Source organism: Lagopus leucura, unplaced genomic scaffold (assembly GCF_019238085.1).
Source record: "Lagopus leucura isolate 7727_CA_CO unplaced genomic scaffold, USGS_WTPT01 Super-Scaffold_100002, whole genome shotgun sequence".
Taxonomy (NCBI): Eukaryota; Metazoa; Chordata; class Aves; order Galliformes; family Phasianidae; genus Lagopus; species Lagopus leucura.
The window spans coordinates 5343926-5363141 of NW_024962263.1; the positions used below are offsets into that span (position 1 = coordinate 5343926).

The 19216-nt window shown below is 42.6% G+C and overlaps 1 protein-coding gene across 5 annotated transcripts in view; it reads left to right on the forward strand.

The window, feature by feature from the left end:
- The first annotated feature begins 1084 nt into the window (after nt 1-1084).
- The window catches only part of KIF13A (kinesin family member 13A), a 110854-nt gene continuing 92722 nt past the window's right edge, over nt 1085-19216 (forward strand). For all 5 annotated transcript variants that reach the window (XM_042868650.1, XM_042868655.1, XM_042868651.1 and 2 more), the window contains exons 1-2: nt 1085-1199; nt 1282-1372. In XM_042868650.1, the coding sequence (XP_042724584.1) occupies nt 1145-1199; nt 1282-1372 (146 nt within the window). In that variant the 5' untranslated portion in view covers nt 1085-1144. The remainder of the gene's footprint in view (nt 1200-1281; nt 1373-19216) is intronic.

A 19216-nucleotide genomic window follows, 5' to 3' on the forward strand; every position in this document is an offset into this window, starting at 1 on the left:
CTGCCATTTAGTTGCACTAGAAAATAGGGATTGAAGCGCTGGAAAATATTTTGCTGAAGCTAGGGAAACACTTCTGGCAAAAAAACCAAAACAAAACAAAACAGGCTTTAACAAGACACTTAAAATAAAAGCTCTCCTGAGATCATAAGCCTGCTGCAGTTTATCTGAACAGCTTCCCCGGCTTATCCATTACAAGCGAAGCCATCCTCGGAGCGCTGGTAACAGGCGTTACAGCTCGTAATGCTTTTTCCTGATGTGAGCGGACAGGTCGGGAAGGGACGCGACTCCTTCCTGCCGCGTTTGGGCAGGCGCTTGGGAAAATCCGCCAGTCGCCGTCTGGAGCAGCAGCGCCCTGTGAGGAGATTTGACACATCACAGATTTTGAATTTGAGCGCGGTGCATCTTTTGCTCAAGAATTCCCTGCGGATTGCCATTTCCCAAATTCCATGCAAGGGGCAGTACGGCAGGATGCCCAAAGCGGTCTCATGAAGACAACACGCGTCTTCACCAACCACGGCTGTTGTCACGGGGAGGTACAGCGTGGGGGATCGCACACAACACCGCACCTCATCCTCACAAAGACCAAAAAGGACGGCGCTATGGGCGCTGCGCCTTTTAAAGGGTGCTGGGACAGCAGCGCCGCCCCGCCTGCCAGCGTCATGTGCCTTGCGGGCAGCGTGAGGGCGAGGCGCAATGCCCGGCTTCCCGTCCCTCCTGCGCATGCGCCGCTCCTCCCTTTATTTCGCCGCGGCGGGGCGCTGCTCGGCCTTTTCTCCGTCCGCTCGCCCTCCTTTGGTAGTAGCTTGAGGAGAGGCGTGGTAGCTGCGCTTCCCGTGCCGAAGGCGCTCGGCTTTTTCCGATGTTGCTCGGCGCCTCCCCGCCGCACTCGCGGCGGATGATGGCGGCCGGGATTGGCGGGGCGGCGGCGGCGGCGGTTATGCAAACGATGCTGTCGGCAGGCAGTGCCAGAGCCGGCTGAGCGGGGAGGCGACTGGGGCTGCGCCGCCGCCCGCCCTCCGCCTCCCTCTCCTCCTCCTTCTCCCCCTCCTCCTCCCCGGCCCCCGCCTCGCCCCGGCCCGGCATGGACGTTGGCGCCGCGCGGTGCCGCTGAGCGGGGCCGCCCGGCGCAGACGGTGGGGGAAAGATGTCGGACACCAAGGTGAAAGTGGCCGTCAGGGTCCGGCCCATGAACAGGAGAGGTAAGCGGGGACCCGAGCGGGTGCGGGGAGAGGGGAGCTGGCCCGCCCGCCGGCTGCAGCCCCGTACCGCCTCTCCTTGCAGAGCTGGAGCTGAACACCAAGTGCGTGGTGGAGATGGAGGGCAACCAGACCGTGCTGCACCCGCCGCCTTCCAACAGCAAGCAGGGAGAAAGGTAAACCCCGCTGCCGGGGGGGTGGGATGACAGCGGACACGGCTCCGAGCTGCGGCGGGCAGCGCGATGTCCCCGGGCTGCGAGGGGAGCTGCGACGGGAGCGGGCGGTGAGGAGATGGGCTGGGAAACAACCCGCGAGAAAGAGAGAAAATAATCCCGAAATCTGGCGTGTGTGGTCACGATGCCCCGGTAAAGAACACCCCTGGAAGTAATCCAGAAATACCAACGCACCAGACTGTAAAAATAGATCGGAACAGGAAAAGATTTCTTTCCTTTGAGGGAGCGTGGGGAGGTGCAGCAGAGCGGTGCTGGTGTTGTGTTATCTCTTGGGTTACCTGTTGACAACCCTGCTTGGTTGAGCTGTTAAATATTTGTGATGCCGTGGAGCATGGATTCGTTTTCATGGCTATAGGTTTTAGTCTGAACAAATCCTTACTGTTCAGCATTTCATTAAGAATATATTTGAGTTTGGAATAGCTATGAAGAAGCTAGTATGAGTGTGTGTGTGTGTGTGTGTGTGTGTGTGTATATATGTATACACATACATATATATTCTTTCAAAGGCAGTGTTTGAGTAGTTTTCCAGCAGAAAAGATCTTGGGCAACAAAGAGAACTAGAAGGTCCAGATATGAAGGCCCCACTCACGTGAATCTGAATACAGGAATATAGCTGTGCTTGTGCCAGTTCAACTGAAATCCAATTCGTGCAGTTCTTAGGATCATCGTTATAGCTAATGCGTTGGCCTTGAAAAGAGCTGTGCTTGTTTCCCAGCTCCTTTTGAAGATCTTTGTGTGATCCACAGTTTGCACCATCTCTGTGTAGCCTCACTTCTGTAAAATGGGGAGCTTGGTTTTCTTGAGACTATTTTGAAAGGTGTGTTTTTGTGATTGTTTATTGAACTGTGTGCATGTTGTCTGTCACAACATGGCTATAGTCAAATCCACTCACTTTAAAGAGTTAATGCTGTTCTTACAAGTATAAAGCATGAAATACAAATAAGGTTTAAAAAAGCAATGGTAGAATCCAAGTTTAAAAATCATTATTTTGATGATCAAAAGAGCTTAAGAACCAGCTGGTTTAATGCAGAGACTGTTAAACATGAATTTCGCTTGTTGTGCATGCTGGTTCCAGGTATTCATTGACTCTTTTGAAAGCTTGTGCATGTCTTGTGTTGATCTGCCTGGGAGAAGAGAAAGCTCTGGGGGGGGCCTTATAGTGGCCTTCCAGTACCTGAAGGGGGCCTACTGGGGAGGGACTTTTATAAGGGCAGGTGACACAGTGAGGTTGTGGATGCCCCCCTCCCTGAAGGAACCCAGGCAGGAGGGAGCTTTGAGCAACCTGGTCTAGAGGGAGGTGTTGGAACTAAATGGTCTTAAAAGGTCCCTTCCAACCCAAACCGTTCTATGAATGCCTGCAGTAGATGTAAGTTCTTTTTACCTGATCTGAACTGGCTTCTGGTTGTGTCAAGATGTAATGGATACACTGTGATGCTTGTGTGCCATCTCACTAGCAATAGGTATGCTGGCAGGTGATAGCAGCCTTGTTCACAGCCTGCTGCTGCTCCGGGACTTGGCTGGCTGCTAAACATTTCACTTGTGTGCTGTAAGGAAGCAACTTCCTGATGTGAGAGGAGTCGAAATGCCAGTGCTCAGAAGTAACTCACTGGTGCAAAAATATGGTTTGGGTACCTCCTAAATGGCAGGTACTGCCTTACTTTTTTATCAGTTTTAAACTGCTCATTTCTGATAAGGAGTTTAATTCCCATGTTGAAGAAAGAATCCCATTCTTCTTCCATGTGTGCCCAAATAAAATGTTGATATAGGCTGACTGAATTGCTGGGTAGTTGTTGCTTGTACTTGGATGGGTGCCTTGGCAGGGTTAGAGATGTCAAATGGATTTTTGGTTTTCTTTGTGTAGTTTATTTTTATATACTTCAACTGGATTTATTTCTTTCAGAGTAACTGTGTCATTGCAAAAATTATTTCCCTTGTTGGAGTGATTAACTGATGTGCTGGATTGCATGATTTTAATATTCTGCTTGGTTTTAACTTCTTACTTTTTGTATGGATTTTTTTTTTGAGGACTAATAAAAGCTTGTACTGTGCTTTGGAGTTAGGAACAAATGGCCTTCTGAAGAAAACTTGGTTTCCAGCACTGCTTTTCTTAGTTGAGTTGAAGCTGAAAAACTATAGTTTGGGGGCTCGGGGAAGGAGGGTGGGAATCAGGACCCTGCTCTTTGTTTGCTTTGTTCTGTTTTCCCAGTTGTCATTTTAAATGTATTGACAGAATTTTCTAAACCAAAATTAAGTAGCATTTTCATGACTATAATAGATATTCTCCCAAAAGCAAGTTAAAATTAGGAATATCAGATTTAAGTAGTTCTACCTATTCTGTAAGGAGTTCTTAATTAGATCAGATGCATGCTGTTAATATCTACAACTTATTAAGGATACTTCTGAAGGATTTCAGATGGGAAAATTACTGTTGTTTTTCGAGTGGTGAAAAAAGCCTAAAATCCAAGACTGCTGTCATCTGTCCAACTTGCACTGTTGTGTCAGTTGTAAAGCTGTAACTTAGAACTGTCTGTGGGTTCTGACTCCTTTTCCTTTTCCTAGGCTGTGCAGCGTGTCTCCCTTAACAAGCACAGCTACAAGATAGTGATTGTTACTAAACATTTTGTCCCGTTTTGTAAGCAGCAGGCCTTTCATTCTGCACTTATGGCTTTCTAAACTAACAAAGAAGGGAAAACAAAACATGGTAAAACCTGACAGTCTGAGTCTGAAAAACACAGGAAAATCTTTACTGACTGTAGGAATAGCAGGCAGAGTTCAGAAGGATTTCATTAGCAGGTTCCAGGTATATTCACTGTTGCTAGCAAAGAGTTGTGCCTTTAGCCTTTGCTTTACTATTATTAATAGCAGTACTTTCCTTTATGCCTGCCTTGAAGTTATTTCTATGGTGTTACCTCTTCAGTCTTCCATCTGTTTTCTCCCCCAAATGGGTTATGTTTCAAAAGTTTGTGCTCTGTCACGCTGTAAATGTTTGTATTTGGTTGGCAATATAAAGTGTACCTTATTGAAATATAACTATGAAATACGTTACAGCGTGGAGTTAGACGGGCTGTTAAAGTATCATAGGGATCTTTATGTTTTACAGTGGAAATACAAAACCACAGTCTGGGTTACTGAAGGTTTCGCTTTGTGTTAAAGGCAGTATTTTTTTAGTACTGTCAAAATGTTTCAGTATTCTTTTTTAGCAGGACAAATGAGGTTTTACTGTTGCCACCCCTGCTTTTGCTTGTTATAATAGGCTTTCCTCCAACCTTACCTTTCAGCTATGCTTTTTTTAACACGCTGGGTCTAAAAAGTTTATTTTGATTCCCTGACAACAGTTCATGACATACTTTTTCTTTTGTTAGTAAACAAAATACTTGGCTTGACAGAAATAAACGGTGAGCTATGGAGGCAGAACTGAGGTAACATTTCAACTGTAGTTTTGACTAAGCAAAAAGTAAAACACCAAAAACATCTGTTGGGCAATTTATTTCATCAAAGCACAGTACTCTTCTGCAAACTTTGCCTTATAGAAGATCTTGAGTCAGAAAATGAGAAACCAGATTATGCAACCGAACTTAAAACTATCACTTTCCTCAGAACTTGTCGTCTTCATCTGGCATAATTGTTTTCTGTTTCAGAACTTGTTTGCTCTGTCTCCTATCGTCATCAATTTGATGACAGACAAATAGCAACAAGGCTGAGTTATACTTCAGTAAAACTTTTTGTATCTTATATCACTCAGATTTGCTGAATTTGTTTTTTTTTTTTCTTTGTTTTATTAGGCTTAGCTCTTTAGTAGTACAGATAGGGACAGGTGTATGCATGGGGGCTGTCTGGTTTTTGTAGGTCAGGAGACTTCAAAGATGAAAATCTGAACCACAGATTTAATCCCTAGGTAGCTTGTCCTCAAACTCTTGTTTCTTGAGAACAGTTTTCACTGAGGTAGGGAGGTGACAACATGATTTTGGGATGGTCTTATTTTTAGTAGAGAGTCCTTCATGTGGTCACTGTGGTACTTTGTGTGTGTGTGTGTACTGCCTTAAATAGCATCAAAATGAGAGAATAGCACTACTGTAGGGAGGGAATGGAACTTGTGGAAGCTGAGATAAGACAACTGCTAACAGTTTCCACATCTGAAGGAGTGATCAGCAAATTTATGACTTTGATGTGTATACTATGGATTTTCACCTGAAGTAAATGAGGGAATAACAGCAGGCAGCACCTTCATCTGTCTACAGGAAATTGTAAAGGCAATCTGACTTTGACCCCTTCTGTTAGCTTCCTGGTAGGCGTTGGTGCTCAGGATGTGAACTGTTAGCTTTGAATCTTTATGGAAGAGGTGTGTTAATTATAAAATGTATGACTGGAAAATAGCATTTCAGAGCCATTTAATTGCTTTCATTCATTTGTGCTTCAGCTGGGATACAAGATGCAGTTCCATAAAAATCAGTATTGTAACACTTGTGTCTCAAATTGCCGTGTGTTAAATTCCATGTATTTTGGATTATGAATTTGTGACTTGGTTCTTTGTTCTTCCTAACATAGCCTGAGCTATGGTTAAATGGAATACCCTGTTATTTTACAATACTCACAGAGTCCAGGCAGCTGTCAGGCAGGACCTTGTGCCCTTGTCTTTTAGTGGCCTTGCTAGAGGAAGCTACCATGGCAGATGTTGGGTTGTGGGCAACTAGAAGGACTTAGCTGGCAGTATTTTGGAACAAGAATCAAGTCTTCGAAGGGAAGGAAAGCTGTTTTTGTTGATACCATGCTTAGGCAGCCTTTACTTTGTAGACATTCTCTGCTTTTGGATTACTGAGTATTGTTTTCAAGTGTAACTGAGCAGAGAACAATAAAATGAGGTTCTGCTTTGAACACACATGCATTTTTTGTGTTTTTTTGGTGTTAGAAATGCTCACATAATAGAATGTGAGAAGATTTCTTAAAAAGATTAGCAGGCCTTTTATGCACACTTACCTTCCCCTTCTAAACAGAGAAGCTATGTATGCATTTGCTTATATAACCAGATGTGTTTTGAGATTTGGATTACTATTCACTGCACCTTGAACATGTTTATCAAAATGAATGATGAATTTAAAAATGAGCAGCGCTTTTAGAGTCGAGTGATATTTGTGCTTCTCTTTGGGGAGATTGGTATGAAAGGAAAAGCTTTTCGTTCACCTCCTTTGCCCCACTGGTATAGAGAATTATTCAAAAAGTTTTCTTTCTGAAAACAAGATCACCTTTGCTCTGTGTATCTAGTAGGCTTACTAAGTATGTGTATGGGAAAGTTTCAAATGTCTAGATTGTAATAGCTGCCAGTGTTAAATGAGATCTGTACCGTAGTGACACTGGATCTAAAATACTTCAGCAGATGCTGAAAAAAGTCCCTGTTCCATGAAACTTCAGCCCAAAGAGATGCAGTGCACAGAAGCTTCTGTTCAGCACAGACCTATGGATTGCATGGCCCTGGGCTGCCAATATTTGTGCAAATTTTTTGGTGATAAAGTGAATTCCTTCTTTGTCTCAGGCCTGCAACGCAGCATGCACAGGCAGGCATCTGGTATTCAGGGAGTCATCGTGGTGGTACTTGCAGTAATAAGATTAGAGCTAAATCTTTGCACTGCCAAAAGTACTAGTTGCTGTTGTGTTTGAGACCTTAGCAGATTTGAAGGTCTTTATCCCTCTGAGGCTGAATGCAAACTGAGTAGCAGTAGGGGTGGCCGCTCTGACCGTGCTGCTGCTGTCCCCTCTATGGGAGGGCTGAGCCTAGTGGTGGAAAAGTCATATGGTGTCTTTGCTTAGCTGGCCTGGTTTGAATCTATTAATGGAAGCAATTGCTGCCTGCTGTAGTGAAATGCCAGCTGCTGCAGCAGTGCTGTGCAGATTCTGTTGCTTAATTGCGTAATTCCTTGTGTTTTGGTTAGCAGCTGCAGAGTGTGGCATAGGCTCTATGGAGGTGTGAAAGCGTTGGCTGCAGACAGAGAATTGTATGTGTTCAGTAAGCACAGAATATGAAGAGAAAGCCCCTGCTGAGCATCAGTTTTGGCCGCAGGGGTTGGTAGTAAGTTAAACTTGAGACCTGAAGCACCACAGTAACTGGAGCAGTCATGCTGCTGCCTAGAAATAGTGCTGTGTTTCTTTTCATGAGAGAGTTGAGAAGGCCTGTAAGCTTGTTTAGTCAGCATATGACTTATGTTGATATGAAATTGGTCATCAGAGCTTGAGGTCTGCTGGAGCTTGAGCTTTGTGTGCTGTGTCTTTGTGATCCTTCTGTGTTGTATGGTGGGTAATGACTGGGAGCAGAGGTAGGAGGTCGGCACATTAACAAGCAGGTTGAAAATCAGAAAAATATGCTGACAGGAGTTACAAATCAATGATACAGGCTCAAGATATCTGTGCTAGTGAAGAGTAGGACTTAGATGAGCCATTTCCAAGAGCATGGGAGGGTATCTCTTTATTTCATCTCCCATTTCTTGTAGAACAGTGAGTGAATGCCTTTCTGAGGCTGTCGTGCTTGATTAGTCTTAATTAACCTATGCAGTTCTGGTTTTATTTTAAACTCAACTATCAAAAATACTTTTTTCCTAAAAGAGGTAACTCTCAAAATCTAATGAAATTCATAACTGTCTCCTGTACTAATAAATTCCTTAGTCATCAGCCTCAACTTTTAATTTGGCATTGTCTTGTGTTCTAAACAGGCATCCTTTAAAATGTATGCGCCTACTAAATATCACCCTGTAGTAACTTTTGTTCTCAATGAAGTCATATTAACCTCAACCATTCTTTTGGCAGATTAAGCCATGAATATATTTTGCAGCTTACTGTACTGGACCTTGTATAGCGGCACGTCAGCTCAGCAGTGGAAAGGTGTCTGAAACATTTGTGTGCCTGTGTGAAGTGTTTAGCAGACTTCCCAGTTAAGCCTGTGTTGTATCTTTGGCTTCAATATTATTGTTCACTGGCGCAGGGTAGGTGCTTGTGCTCCCTGTTCATGTTCAGTAGCAGCATGGCTAGGAAGCTTGTGCTGGCTCACGCTGAAGTTTGTGGCGTCACTGCATCTTCTTCTTGCAGTTTATGCATATTCCAAGAATTCTAAGCATTTTGTAAATGTGAATCAAAGCAGCTGCTGTGGCTGGAATGGCATGCTTATCCATGAGTGCCTTTACAAGGACACTGATATGTTAAAAATAGACTGTGAGCTTTATAGAAAAGTGTAGTGTGCTATTGTCCGAATAATAGCCTTGTCTTGCAAATACCTTACTGAAACTATTGATGTTTAATACTTTTTTTTCTAGAGAACATTTTAGATTTGCAAATAAAATGGGAAAAAAGATTGGTTGTGATGATGGAAGGGAAAGCTTTCAAAGTGAATGCATTTACACAGTGACTAGCATTCCTTGCTGTGTAACTTTTAATACCTCCTACTTGTTTTGTTGAATTCTTGTTTCAAATACGATTTGACTTTGTGATTCATAAGGCTTGCTTTACAGTAGATGAACTTTTACTGAAGATAGTTCAATGGAGTGTTCTGTTGCAGCTGGTGGAAGCTTTCTACTGGTGAAGCTGCTGTATGGCCCTCAGTGTTGGTACCTATTGGTGTAAATCATTTGTATATACAGTGTGATGCAAGTTTGCAGAATTCCAGACTTGTGTTGGCTCAGTAGTGCCACCTTCCCAAATGATGCAAATCCTAAGCATTTTGATGTTTTTTCCTCTGTCATACCTGTTGTCCTTCCCTATTTTGAGATGTTTCTGCATTTCCTTTCAACTTGGCATTTGTTTTCAGAGAGTTTCACCTAATGAAGTCAGGCTGGAACAAAAACCGGTTGTGTTGGGAAAATAACGCTTTGTTTTTGATGTATGCAGCTGAAGAGCTTAATATATTGCTCAGGTGTCCTAAGAATGCTCAGCAAGCAGTACTGTTTGATTACTTTGTGCTTATGGAGTGGCGTAAGAGCAGAGAGCTTCTTCTGTCTCCTGCACACTGCTGCACTGTATTGGTACCTGCAGGTGTCTTTGAAGGCTCTGTCAGAAGTGTATTGTGCAGCTGGTTTTCAGGTTTTGCCATTTCACAGCTTGTTATTGTGACCACAGTGGCTATGCTATTCTGGAACAAATGGCCTGGGGAACTATCTGGCATTTTCTGTAAAGCTTGTTACATTTAAGGAGAACTTGGAATAGTTCTTCTTCTGGTGTAAGCAAGCCTCGATGCTGCTGAAGCTGCATTCTTGATTGGAGTGCCTTTGAGAAATGCTGCTTCAGTGTGGGCACAGAAACGGACACATTAGGAAGTGTGAAAGATGGCTTCCTGAGTGGATTAGCTGCTGACATGACAGGAGACAGGGGAAGGCTATTTGGGGACTAGGGCTGGAAGGTGTAGAATGAGATACCTAGCAGTACTACCAACCTCCTCAAAGGGAGTTCTGGGGCAGCTGGGAGAACCACCAACAAAAAAATCCCATAAGCTTTCTTCCTCACTACTGAAAATGTATATGAGAAACTGTTCTCTGATTTCTGTGAGGAAATGCTGCATTCTTCACAAAATCACAGGATGGCCCAGGTTAGAAGGGACCTCAAGGCTCATGAATTCCCAGCCTTCTGCCTCATGCAGGGCCACCAACCTCCATAATACCAGACCAGGCTGCCCAGGGCCCCATCCAACCTGGCCTTGAACACCTCCAGGGACGGGGCATCCACAACCTCTCTGGGCAGCTGTTCCAGCACCTCACCACTCTCATAGTAAAGAACTTCCCCCTGACATCCAACCTAAATCTCCCCTCCCTCAACTTAAAACCATTTCCCCTTGTCCTGCTGTTATCTACCCTTTCAAAGGGTTGATTCTTCTTGTGTGTTCTGGTTGAGATCCAAGATGAAAACCAAAAGGGGAAAACTGTTGTAAACAGATCACTGAAGACTAGACAGAGCTTACCATGCACTGTGCTTTTGAAGAGCATCCAAGTCCTTTGCGTTTTTGAGATGTTTATAACACTGTAGCTAATTCCATCTTATATTCCTGGTTTTCAGTGTTTAATTGTAACATTGGAACAGTCATTTTATTTACAGTTTGATATTAAATGCCAATCATTATTCAATCTGCAGAAATTGATTAGGAAGTAACATATGTCCATCAGTAAAACAATGACAGCGCTTTGAAAATGCGGCATTCAAGAAGGATGCAGCTGTCCTTCAATGGAACAGTGTCTTCAATTTTTAATCAATTTGAGGTGTTCTGTTCCTCCCAGCTCTGTGTCTTGATATTCCCCTTGCTGTCAGAAGTGCTGTGTTAAGGAAATGAATGTCTGACTTCTCCGTGGTAAAAGCTGGATGTTAATTCGTGCCAGTCCTGTTTTAAAATGCTCAGCAGGGCATGGAAGATGCGTGCTGAACCTAGATAGGCATCAGTGTAATCTCTCCCCTTTTGTCTAACTATTGTTTAGGGTAGGCTGCATCCTCTAAAACAGCTTTTGGAGTTCCAGTTTTGCAGATGTGAATGTGGCAGTGGGAGGGAGAGAATCTTTTTTTCTTTTCAGAAAATGAAGGTGTGCAAGCTCTGTTCCCTTTCTATAGTTTATCCTTCTAAGCTCACATGTAGCATCGTGTATGCTACACCCCTTATTTGAGGTTTCAGTGTCAGCTGGTTGTTAGAGAGTGAGATCTTGCAACTTTGTGCTAGTTTAAAAGCAGTCGTGCAGATCCATGGTGTTTTGCTGGCCAAATGCCCTCAGTATTTCGCTATTCTGGTATGTTTTCTGAGCTGTTTAATCTGTGTGCTCTGGAACATGGTACTGGTTGCTATTTGAGAATTTACTGGGGGGGAAAAAAAAAGGCATAAACTTATTGCCTGTATGCAAGGCCCTCGGATGTTTTGAAAACGCTCTTGTACTCCTAATAGGTAAAATGAGTTTCATAAAAATCCCAGTTTATTACAACTGGAATTATAAATTCTCACACTCTTTTCAAGGTAGCTTCACCATCACGATGGGTCCCAAAAGGCACTTATAAAGGAAAACAGAAATGTCAGTGATTACATGCAGATCGTATGTGGGAGAAGGGTACTGTCACCAAGTTGGATTAGATTAGGAAGATGCAGGGTTTTTTCCCAAATAGAAGATATGTTGAAGATTCACTGTTAATGGAAAGGATGTTGTGTGTGTTAACTGCTTTTCTCTGAGATCTAGATTAGGAAACTTATGATTCACTACTTTTTTTTTCCCCCCCTCCCTATGGTTGTTTCTCTATGTGAAGCAGATCAGGATTTTGCCATGGTGCTGTTAGAAACTAAGAGCCTTTACAGTGGGACGTTTGCCTTAGCTGCAGCTTCTCCTGTAGCTTGTCATTCTACTTTTATGCTGTCCTTTGTGGGTGTATGTTAAAATAAACTGAACTGATCTGGACTTTAATGGAGGTAGGTGGCCCTGCCTGTGACGGGGGTTGGGGAGAGATTTGTGATCCTTGAGGTCCCTTCCAACGCAGTCCATTCTGTGATTGGTCATCAAAAAAACATGACTTCTAGCCTTTTTTTAGGTGAAACAGCTATTTAAGTGAAGAGGACTTTGCTGTATCCATTTCACACTGAAAATTGCTGGCTGAAAGTTGAGTACTGCTGCTAACTTATTTAAAATACTATTGATGTTCAAGGTGGGAAAGCTATGCTGGAAAATTCATGTGATAACTTTCATTTGAACAGTTTTGAATTTAATTCTCTGTTTGTCAAGCCTGAAATATGTTTGCAATTGGCCCCTCACATCCTTCTCCCAGTATTACTAACTGAAAACTGCTGTGCTTGGTAGTATCTGCCTTCTCAGATCACCAATTACTGTAATGCCTATCAGAGTCCAGAAACATGTGAGAAGTTGCATGAAAGGGTACACAGTGTTTCTAACTGACCTACTTATTCCGAGTCTTCTTCCTTAAAATGACTTCTTGTTTTCTTTCAAGAACTATTATGAACTTTTTGAGAGACCAGTTGTATTTGTTTCTCCTGCGTAACTGTCTCCAGTGTGCAGGCTGGTCTTTAGGAGCATGATTGAGGCTGTGGAGTGTTTAAACTAAAAGAAGATTTAGGGTAGATGTTACTCAGAATGGGGAGGCACTGGCACAGCTGCCCAGTGAAGCTGTGGGTGCCCCATCCTTGGGGTGTTCAGGCCAGGTTGAATGGGACCTTAAGCAGCCTGATCTGGTGGACGGCAGCCCTGATAAGCATCACAGGGCCTCAGCCTTCGTCTCCTGTGGCCTGATTGCACAAAGCAAATATCAGGCAGCTGTGGGTGATGTCTGTCTGCTTCTATTGAGCAAGGCTTTGGTAGCTGTCCCTCAAAACTTGGAACTGGGAGGAAGTGGCAACACTGAAGTTGAGAGCAATCCTGAGAGCAGGAAAGCACAAAACGCAGTGGGCAGTGGGCCTCTGTTGCTGCTTGACTTCTTCAGATGTGGTACACAGTGAGCACGTGCTCAGATAACAAGGCTGGTGGTGATAATAGTGGTTTCTTAAAAATCTGAGTAAAGGCTGCACAGAGATGACTAACTGGTGGTGCAGCTTGCATGCCTGGGTGTGTCTGCAGCACACTCCCTGCTGTGCACTTCTGTTATCTGGGATTTTCCACTGACACCCCTGTAGCAGGAGTAGCAGAGCTGACTGCAGGTCATAACTCAGTGGAACTAGGAAAGATGAGTGATAACCTTTTAAGTAGATTTTAAAATACTTTAAAGTAGTCAAAATGAAGTTTGACTACTTTTTAGTAAAGGGGGATGAAAATATGTGGTTTAAATTAAGTATTCTTATTGACCTTATTAATTTTGCTGAATGCTAAATCTAAAGGATGAGAATTGCCAGTACCCAGGAAAGCATGAGACAGGAAGGAAAACTTTTTCTCACTGTGAGCTCTGTGAAAGAGAACTTCCACTGGGTTACTACACTGCAAGATTACATGATCAGTATCAAATGCAGAAATCTAGATGGTGGTCCTCACTTGGCTCTGAATAGATGCATTGTGGACCGAAGTGTACTGTAGTGTCTGGGTTAGCATGCATCCAGCTGGGTCTGCTATCTAAGGCTGACATATCAGCATTCAGGCTCTTTAAATATACTAAGCTAATCTTTGCAGTAGACCTCATCGCTTCTGTGCAGGTATATCCTTTATGTAAGTTTCCTTTTCTCTGTTTGTATTTGATTTTATTTGTCTACTTTTCATCATCTAGACTTATCTGCGTTCTCTGCGTGCTCTTCAAGGATGTTATGTAAAGTGTTATCTCTAGAAATGATTGCATTTTAGAATTAAAAGACTGAGTGTTGTTAGCAAGTCCCAGGAGCACTGTGTTGCTTATTCTAAATTGGAAGCTTTGATTACCTCTAATCTTCTTTACTTGGTATAGCAGCATCTATGTGTTTCTTGTCTCAGCTATGCTTTCTGTGCTTCACTCCTTGACTAGTAACTTACACTGTAGTACTTGCTGACAGTGTTTTTCTCCTATTCTCAATTCTTCTGTATTTCTGTTTCTGTGCACTAATTCCTCCTGTTCTGAGACATGTCTGGGCTGTCAGGTTGATTTTTATTGTGAGATGATGCAATACAGAGGCTGCGTTTTTTCTGCAGTATAAAGACAAATCTTATGAGGCCATTTTTTTCAACATGCAACCATGTTTAGCACAGTTGCTGCGGAATTGGAACTAAAATGTTCAGCTGTACCCCAGCAAATTTCTGTAGGTGGAGGAGATTCATGTTCCCAAATTCTCTCTCCCTTCCCCTGGAGTGCTCCTTTGCTCTGTGTGCAGGCTGAGGCTGTGCATTCCTTTTGTACCTGGTCACGTACATTGTTTAAGAACAAGCAGTTATCCTATCTTTAAGATGCTTGAGCTGAATATGAACTTGGGCCATTCAGGTAAAGCTCCACTGAAAATGCTGCACGTTAATGGGATGTGGTGTTGTGTTTTAAATGGTCTGCTGGTAACAAAAGACAGGGAGAAGGCTGAGGTACTAACCTTCTTGGCCTCCATACTCCCTTGTAACTGCTTGCACACAGCGCTCAAATGCTTGCTTTGGTAGGAGGGGATCGGGAAAACACCATCCCTCTCACTGTAAGCATGGATCAGATCTGTGACTGCCTGAGGAACATCAGTGTCCTATGGGTCCTGATGAGGTATCTCAGAGTCCTAAAGGAATTGATTGATTCTTGCTGAATGCTTCCAGAGACCAAGCAGTGAACATGAGCGCAGCGAGGCAGCATGTGCTGCGTTACAGCAGTGGTGACAGCGATGTGAAAGACAAACCACCGTCCAGATGGTCATGCAGATTTTGACAAGCACAAAGGCTCTTGTTCATGGCTGCAAAAATGCATAGCAAATGGTATTAACTGTGTTGAAAAATAGTGTTTTGTGGCTGAGAATTTGCACTTTGTAGCTGTTATAGTTTCCATGGGAAGAAATAGGTGTTAGTTTCAGAGTGACCTGTGTACAAGTGATTAATAAAACAAATCTGATTATGATAGGTTGGTTTCCTTTTGAAAGTTAAGATCATAATAATGTCTGCTTTAGAATAGTTCTGCACAGGGCAGATCTCACCTGAAGCTCTATTTCTGAGGAAGAAAAAGGCATTGTAGATGACTTCTTACGCTGAGCATTACAGTTCAGAAGATTAACCTGTGACAGAGTGCTGGAATTCAACAGAAAAAACTTGTTTGAAACTGTGCAAATTGCTTCTACCTTATATACTGGGACAACTTTCATGAAACCATGAAATGCCAGATACAGCATTGCAAAGAGCTTAAAGTATTTGGCTAAAGCAGTAAGGAAACGACAGTCCTGTAATCATGCAACTCCTCTGTCTGCAGATGTATGAGGAAGGAACATATACTGTATGTTCTTATCTGGGCACCTGCAGAGATAAAATACTATTTTCTCATGAATAAATTTGTTCACAGATTGCTTCAGGGGACTCATGTCGTAGGCATGCTTATGCTAACCAATTAGTGTTTTTTTCCTCCTGGCACTTGTTGCAGGATGCTAATAGTAATGAGTGCAAAATGGTTATAAAATAGCATTTTTTTCCCTGTTATCAATACTATCTAATTTTAACTCCATGGCTGTAGCTTTTAATTTACACATGACTATATGGAAGCCTGGGCCTCCAAGCTGCTTTCTGCATCTATTTCAGTTTAAAAATGTGAAGCTGCCAAGTGTTCATAGCTACTTGTTACAAAATGTTTTAAATTGTTGCTTTTGATTATTTTTTTCATTTACTGTTTTGTGAACCATGTGAGCTTTCTCAAGTGTCTGTGGGCCAAGCAGGCCTTGCAATTGCTGTGTGTGGCTCAGCTGAATTTGGTTATTTCTGAGCTTATTAAAAGGACTGAGGTACAGAAAATGATTGTTTGCAGCCATTACTATGCACCATCTAATAAATTATGCAGAGATAATATCTGTGAAGTATTTTTTGAAGGCACTTGATGGTCTGAGCACTAGGTTTGCATAGTGCTGAGTCTTTAAGTTGGTCAGGTCTGTCTGCAAGGGAGCATTCCTCCTCCCCATCTGTTTCCATTGGTGGGTTTTGGATGTCTGCATTTAATGTAACTTCCTATTTTAATAAGTTAATATTTAGCTCCCTGATCAGAGATGTTACAGAGATGTAATTTGAGAGTTGAGAAATGTATGAATGAAAACACAATTAGCTCTCTGGTTCCTTCCTTGCTTTCCATCCCTACAAAATAAGTGCTCTACTTGTTTTCGGACTGTGATGCTGGTGAACTGTGTAGGAAGAGCCATCAATCATTAATTTAAACTAACGTTTGTTGGTGCTGTCAGAAGCCATGTTTATAAAATGTTTTCATGAAATAATAAAAACCAGCCATTTTAGTTCTTCCAATAGTAAATGAGTAACTTCACAGATGTGGTTCCTGGATCAGGAGGTTTCTTAGTGTACCAAGGAGTAACTGCTAAAAGCAGTCCAATGAAAGGTGATCCAGAGTGCAGTGCTTGTGAACTATTGGTAGAATGTGATAAAGGAAGGAGGCAATGTAGGTATTTCCATTTCTGAAAGGCGGTCTTTCTGACATGCAGAAGGCTTTCGGCTCCTGCTGTGTCTGAGCTGGCTTGGCCTTGGACAGAGCTGAGGTTGGCATCCTTTGGGCTCTTGTGAAGGAAACTGTCATGTAAAAAGTCTCATCATTAAGGCCTGCACTAGGAATTATACCTGTAGCATTTCATCTCCTCTAGTGCTGTGCCTCAGTGTGGGTATTGGCAAATCAGGAGGAGTACAGTATGGAAAGTCACAGAACAGCATTTCATTGTTTTGAGAGAGGCGTATGATAATTTGTTAGGGCAACCGTTTGGGGAATATTAATGTTATGATTTTTGGCTTCCTGTTGTTTGATTCCTGAAGCTTTCACTCCTTTTGTATTGTTTACAGTTTGTTTTCCATAACATTTTGTATGGTTCTTTGTACGGGTGAGGTAATCAGTTTGTTCATCATTTTTTTCCAACATGTTGTCTTCTCTTCACAGGCAGCAGAGTAGTTTTCCAGAGTAGGAAGTCTTTAGCTGCTAACTAAAATGTTTAGTTGCTGAAAGTCTTTGCCTCAGATTCCTGCGTTTTTTGTCTTTACTCCTATGTTTTACTTCTATACTCATATAGCACAGAGCAAGTTAGTGTTTCTTAATGTTTAAAAAATGGAAGTAACCGTAAGTCACTCCTCCAAAGGGAGTGTTAATCTTTGCTGCTTCCCTTTACTGCTTAACTCCAGTTATGTTTTGAAATCTGACAAATAAACCCTGGTCAAAGTTCTTGGCTTCAAGTAGTTTACCATGTGGTGGATAGAACTGGAAAGCTAATGAATGAATTTCTTTGACTACTTGCCAGAATATCGACTGGTACAAAAGTGTTGTACTGATAACCTGTCTGGTTATTCTGTGTGTGTCCTCAAATTGTTTAGTGGGTTTTAAGTAAGTTAAAGTGAAAAAGTTTTCTCAGCAGATTTTAAATATAAAATCATTGCCTACAACGGAGAAGTGAAATGATAGTTTTAAATTCAGTTTATGCAGATTATAATGACAAAATAGAAAATAGTGAACATGAATGGTTATGTGCTTCACAGAAATGGCTTACATATAAAAATCCTGAATTGAGTATTGTTCGGTAATTGTGTGTACTTACAGGGCAAGGTATAGCTCGTTTAATTCAACTACAAATTTTAATACTCCACTTAAATGCACCTTCTATTCTTAAGCTGTTTAATACTCAGTAGGAGATTGAAACTATAAAAATACTGTTTTCTGTAGTGATAAAGTAATTGGAATTGATGGTCTTCAGTAGAGATTTGCACTGTGAGCAACATGGCACAGTTCCTGACTGAATTACAGAAATAGGGAGGGGAGCAACACAAAAGCTGGAGACTGAGCAGTGCAGGGGAATTGTGAGTGGAAGCATAGACAGAATAGTCCATCTGCTTGGAGTTGCAAGTAGTTTTTTATCAGAACTTCCAGAGGTTATATGCTCATCTTCAATCAGTAGCTTATAAAAGAGAAACTTCTATGTACAGTGTTCAGTATGTAGATGTGGTGATTTCATGTTGACGGCCAACCACATTGTGTTTTCCTCATTGAAGGAAGAAGAGGTGGAGGGTACAAAGTATGACTTAGGGGGTAGGGGAAGAAAGGCTCATGGGTTTAGCATAGTTAAAGGAAAATTTCTTCAAGGAAAGAGAGGAAACAGTTATTCTCTGCTTCCCATCAGCAGTGCTTGGCCATGTCTTGGGAAGCAGGGCCTCAGTATGTGTAGTGGTTGTTTGGGAGTGTGTCATAACAAAAGCCCCTATTCCTCTTATTCTGAGTGTGACACAGTGTGACGTGAGATACCCCTTGGGTACATGTAGGCCAGCTGCCTCAGCTCCTGGCTCCAGAAAGGTTGAGGAGAGCCTTGATGCTGTGCTAGCACGAGACAAAAACATCAATGGGATGCCAGTGCTGCTCTGTGTGTGCAGCTATGGGGGAAATGAACTGCATCTCAGCCAAACTCCACACAGTACATCCAGATAAAAACCAGTTAAAATTCATGAATTATACACACATTTAGCTGGTGGTAGGATTTTGGCTATCTTCTGTGCTACCTGGCATTTCTGTACATGCAGATAAAAGACCTGGGACCAACATGTCAGTTGGGTGTATGAGAAGGTTCTTAGACAAGCATGATGTCTCATCGTCTATGGGCAGTTTGGAAGCATGAAAGAGGTGCCTTTGCTGTTGTGATGGCATTGCAGTGTCATCAACAAAAATAGTTTGGGATGGTGGTTTTTTGTATGTTCTGTGGAGATGCTTTAAGTATCAGTAGATTACATCCTGGTACAATATGTGGTGATTTGTAGAAAGATGGCACCTTTCAAAATGGTTTTTATGGACTTGTAGCTGTCTGGGCTATGATAGTCCTTGTGTTTTGAAAGTCTTCCTTTCTACCTTTTATCATCTGACATGTGCTGGCGGATATAGTTAATCTGGCTGGTACCTTCATGTCCCTGAGTAGTGAAGAGATTTATGTCAGACTTTTTAGCACAGGCTGATGTGGAATTGGAAATAGAATAGAAATAGATAGTTTGGTTCCATTCTGTTTTCAGTTTCATAATGGTCTTCTGAATTCTGCTTGAAGTAAACATATCAGTTTTGATAAACTACTCAGGTTGACTTCTGGTAACTTCTCCCCTTTCCTTTAGTAAGACTTGGGGGCGGGGGGGGGGGGGGGGGGGGGGGGTAGGAGGAGATCGTTGGGGGGGGGGGGGGGGGGGGGGGGGGGGGGGGGGGGGGGGG